Source organism: Xyrauchen texanus, chromosome 7 (genome assembly GCF_025860055.1).
Source record: "Xyrauchen texanus isolate HMW12.3.18 chromosome 7, RBS_HiC_50CHRs, whole genome shotgun sequence".
Classification (NCBI taxonomy): Eukaryota; Metazoa; Chordata; class Actinopteri; order Cypriniformes; family Catostomidae; genus Xyrauchen; species Xyrauchen texanus.
The window spans coordinates 12567730-12572494 of record NC_068282.1 but is presented as its reverse complement, the minus strand read 5'-3'; the positions used below and the strand labels follow the sequence as shown (position 1 = coordinate 12572494).

The following is a 4765-nucleotide window of genomic DNA, read 5'->3' as shown; positions in this document are numbered from 1 at the left end:
GGCATGGGCGCCGGCTCGTTGGTCGTGCCAGGCTTCGAGGCTGGGGCCGTGACAGGCCTCGGGACTGGGGCCGTGTCAGGCTTAGGGACTGGGGCCGTGACAGGCCTCGGGACTGGGGCCGTGGTAGGCTTCGAGACGGGGGTCTTGGTGTGGAGCGCTGGTTCAGTGTCTGCCTCCCCACAGTGAACGAGGAACCAGAGTACAGTAGGGCGAGGTCAATAAACTGAGCCAGGTTAAGGGGCAGCGACCACCAGGCATTAATGATGAGGTTGGCTCATTCAGACCACATTGAAAAATGGTCTTCAGAGCCACCTCATTAAAATTCACCTGGTACGCCAGGACACAAAAATCCATAATATAAGCCTCCACGGTTTGGCTCCCCTGACGCAAACCCACGAGTTGGGCCGCTGGGTCCATAATGCCGAGGGCGGGGTTATGGGTTACACAACCGCTGCCTCGCAGAAAAACCCCTTGGTCAGCGTCCGAAGAGCCGTCAAACCTCTCAGGGGTTGAAGGCTCACGGCGCTCAGAAATGCGCTGGAGGCATAAACGGGCTCAGGGGCAGACACAGGTGAAACAGTGTGACATAAATCAGACAACGCACATACCTGCTGCCCCTGGGCCGTGAGCGCTTGGTCCTGCCTCCAAACTGTAGCTCCTTGCGCCGAATGTGACGTGCCTCTCCGCTCTAGTGAGCTGCGCGAAACATCCGCGTGACGCATTGTGACTGTCTACGGTGAGGTTGGTTATTCTGTAACCCGGTCACACACACACAAGATGAGACAGTCACAATGTTGGTTGAAAACCGCTTTATTAAATAAAAAGCAGTCCAGACAAACGTACAAACAAGGGGCAAATCCAATGAAGTGTAGTCGTGGGAAGCGTGAGGTCAAAAGCCGGGGAATCAAGATAACAACAACAAGAGGGTCGAGGACGGGAAAACAGTTAACAACTAGGGACAAGTGGGAACGGAGACAGGGGAACAAGTTGGCAAGCTAAGAGGTAAAACAGTAGGGAGGTCAAAACTAGACGAGACTAGCAGGGCAACGATACGGGGAACTAAATACATACAATAACCAACCCGAGTGAAACGAAAGGGTTGTGATATATATAGGGGAACAAACGAGCGGTGCAGGTGAAACGAATAACTAGGTGATGGGACGAGTGCAGGTGTACATAATAAAGGGGTGATTGAGAAGCGCGTGAGTGCAGGTGGTCATAATGTTCAGGCTGCAGCGAGTGAGACGAGAGCATGAGTCAGAGGGGGGAGAGAGTTTACGAGCGAGAGCTCGTAATAGCAGAACGAGCGTGTGAGCTCGTGAGGGAGGAAACAGAGCGTACGAGCTCAAGGGGGCGGAGCGAGGAAGCGGGAAGCGAGCATGCTCGCGGAGTGTATGGGTGCGTGCTCGAGGAAGCGGAGATGGGGCAGAGGAGCGGGGTTCGTGACAACAAACTAAATACCACTAGTCTAAAAACCAGGGTAATGAAGTAAGAGCAGAATGTGCTTGATGCTTTGCCTTCTGTTTGAACTATTTTTGCTGGTGAAGAAGTAATGCATGAACAAACCGGCCAATTCTTGTCTGAAACGTAAGCAATTAGATTATATAATAAAAGCCTATCACACTTGCATTGTGCTGTTGTTCGACACATTGAACAGAATGACAACAATCAACAACAAAAAAGAAAAGTGAACAAACAAATGAATTTATTTTCATTTCACAGAAACAAAATTAAAACCTCATAATGAGGCAATAAAAAAAAAAATAAGAAGAAAACAAGTTGTCCTTTGCCCACCTAAATATGGGAAACTATTATAATTTGTCATATTTCTCTCAGGAACACATGAGTCACCGGAGGACATGTCTCTAGTAAACAACTGTGGCACTGTGGAAATGAGGTCACAGTATCCATTGGTCTACCTACAGCTCTCAACTGCTGTGCCAACTAGGGAAATGTGTAGTTTACAGTTCAGATTTACTAATCAGCAGATTACTATGTTAATTTTATGTGAATTGAAATCAAAGTCATCTGAATTCAAATGGATATTAATCAAACACTAATGTAAGCTACATTTTCTTATTGACAACATTTAACTGAAACACGCTATCAGCGCCACATTCACTGATACTCGTAGAAAATATAAACAACAATAATCATAATAATAATAATAATTTGAAATCCAAAATACTTATTTAAGTTGACAATACAATTAAAATAAGCAGAATTTGCTACTGTATGTTTAAGTTAGAAGGAATTTCAGTTATATAACAACTAATATTACTACTAATACAACTATGCAGTTATAACATGTGAGATTAAATGGCTCACTATTTGGCAGGTATTGCATGAAAGTCATTTTTATGCAGGTTGTTATAAACGCATATCAATGGCTTATAATGGATTTGTAAATGAGTTCTAAGTCATTAATTTACCCATTTGTAAACCCTTAACAAAGGGAATATTGATGTAAAATGCTACCCAAAATATTCCACAAAAAATAAACATTAAAGACGTTAAAGACTGTGTTAGACAAGCAAGGAGAGGCACTTCTCCCCAGATTCTTCAACAGGCTTCCTGCATATACTTTCTAGAAGAAGAAAAAAAGTTTCAAAAAGGATAAAAGGATAGCCGAACAGACACACATGAAAGCAATCACAAAGACATACATATTGTCTATTAAAGCAATACCATCCAAAATAAAAACTCTGTTATCATTTAGAAAGTCATACAGGAACTCAGGAATGTCATGAGGGTGAGTAAATGATGATAGAATTAAAATGAACTCTGGTGAACTACCCTAAGGGTTCTCTACCTTGACGAGAAGCCTCTTTCTTGTGGTTATGAATGCACTGGGTGACTTTGCAGGACAATAGTCCAATCAGCAGAATAATACCAGCATATAGCAGAACCGGCCCTACAATGATATTCATACATGAAATATTGATTAGTGCTTAATGAGAGAAACACAAAATAACGTTCAATGTACTAATGAAACTGGAAGCAGTAAAGAGAGAGTACACAAGATGTAGAAGCTGTCTCTATTTTGGGGAGAGGAGGTTGTAGTGCTTGTAGAGGTAGTAGAACTTATGATGGATGTGGATGTGGATATGACTTTTGGAACTTCAGTCAGCTCTTCACAGACAGCATCAGAGGTGCTGTTGCCTGGGATCTTAATAACACTTTTACATCTGGAGATGAAAAAAATTATGGAATTCTATTAGCAAGGCATTCAAAGAGCGAAAGAGATAGCAGTTTCTTGCTGTGTTTTCACACTTGACTACTTTTAAAAGGAACCAAACAAAAAAAATATTATTGAAGCATTCACATATACTGTTGCAAAACTTTTTCAAAGTCCTTAATGTTTTGTCGCTGAATCATATGTGATGCAAAAGAGGGAGCTGATTGTGCATGAATAGTCTGGTACATGAGCATGCTTTCATGTATGGTAATAGCTTTGAATTGGTGGCAGACTAACAACACCTGTAAATCTTATACATTATGAAAATGTATTAATAAATATTGTTTAACTATTTGTTAAAACAACATACATTTTAAATTTTTGACAGATCGAGTCAACCTTGTTGGTGAAAAAGCCATCGCTACATTTCATGCATCGGTTTCCTAGAAGAGAAATAATATCAGATTAATTGGATACATTACAGTATTCAAGGTAAAGTTCAAAAATATGTAACACATTTTAATTTTACCTGTCTCATCCAGTCCAAAACCCTTATCACAAAAGCAAATCTCTCTATTTAGCACATCCTTAGGCTTAAAACCTGTCTTACACCTGCAGTGAGTGTCGCTGGTTTTTGTGCATTCTGAGACTTTCTTACTACCTGTTAAAAAAAAAAATTCTATTTGATTTAGTTTTTTCAGGCTATGTTGCAACTAATTAGTATGAATATATACACACAGAGTTTAAAAAGTTAATCATTTCTGAAGCAGTTACCTTTTTTACATGTGCTGCAGTTATCACAGGAATTATCTGTTCCCCTTTTTGATTGGTATTGATTGTCTGGACAGGGCTCGCATTTATTTTTAGAGTAGTTGAGAAACTCACCTATAAGTAACAGACATACATTTTATGTGGTGGCTCATGTGAGCCAATCTCTCATTAGATGATGTGATCATAAACCAGGTATTTAGCCATAAGTACTAAATCATGCATACCTTTTTCACAAACCGGTGTCATTCTTGCATTCTGAAGAGGTAACAGCAAACAAAGAAGAGTTGAGAGGAATTTCAAGTGCCAGAACATGACAGCAGTATTTTAGTATGTTGTTGGAACTGTGTGTTACCCTCGAATGAGAGGAAATAGTGACTGAACGACACAAGATCAATCAACTTCCTCCTCCACGGCTGTCACATTTTTCCATTATGTACTGTGGGAAAAACATGAACTGTTGGATCATTCAATTCTTGTCGTAATATCTAAATCCTTAAGTTAAAACCCTGCTTTTTTCAAATCATGATAAAATTAACTTGATGGATTTATTTGCTCCGAACCTCATAGGTTACTGGAAATTGTCTGATATTTGAAAATGTATAAAATTGTCATTGAGATTGCAATTTGTCAAGGGTTAGTTGCGCATACTACAGAATGTCCTTTGAAGGCTGCAGTATACTGAGCGTACTCCTTTAAACAAGCATTGTTTAAAGGAGATGGCCTTCGTTGAACAAACGGAAACAGAACTTATCACGGTTGCTATGACAGCACGGCACTCTTTAACAAGCACGCGTGCTTTGAGTGAGAAGGGAACAA

At 40.7% G+C, this 4765-nt stretch overlaps 1 protein-coding gene across 1 annotated transcript; it reads right to left on the bottom strand.

The window, feature by feature from the left end:
• Positions 1 to 1641: 1641 nt before the first annotated feature.
• Positions 1642 to 4297, bottom strand: LOC127647034 (tumor necrosis factor receptor superfamily member 11B-like). The gene is made up of 7 exons (XM_052131095.1): positions 4174 to 4297; positions 3953 to 4063; positions 3708 to 3839; positions 3549 to 3621; positions 3019 to 3188; positions 2813 to 2914; positions 1642 to 2587 (listed from the first exon to the last, which is right to left on the bottom strand). Exons 1-7 carry the CDS (start codon positions 4259 to 4261, stop codon positions 2526 to 2528), a joined length of 738 nt encoding a protein of 245 aa, XP_051987055.1. The 5' UTR covers positions 4262 to 4297; the 3' UTR covers positions 1642 to 2525.
• Positions 4298 to 4765: the final 468 nt, after the last annotated feature.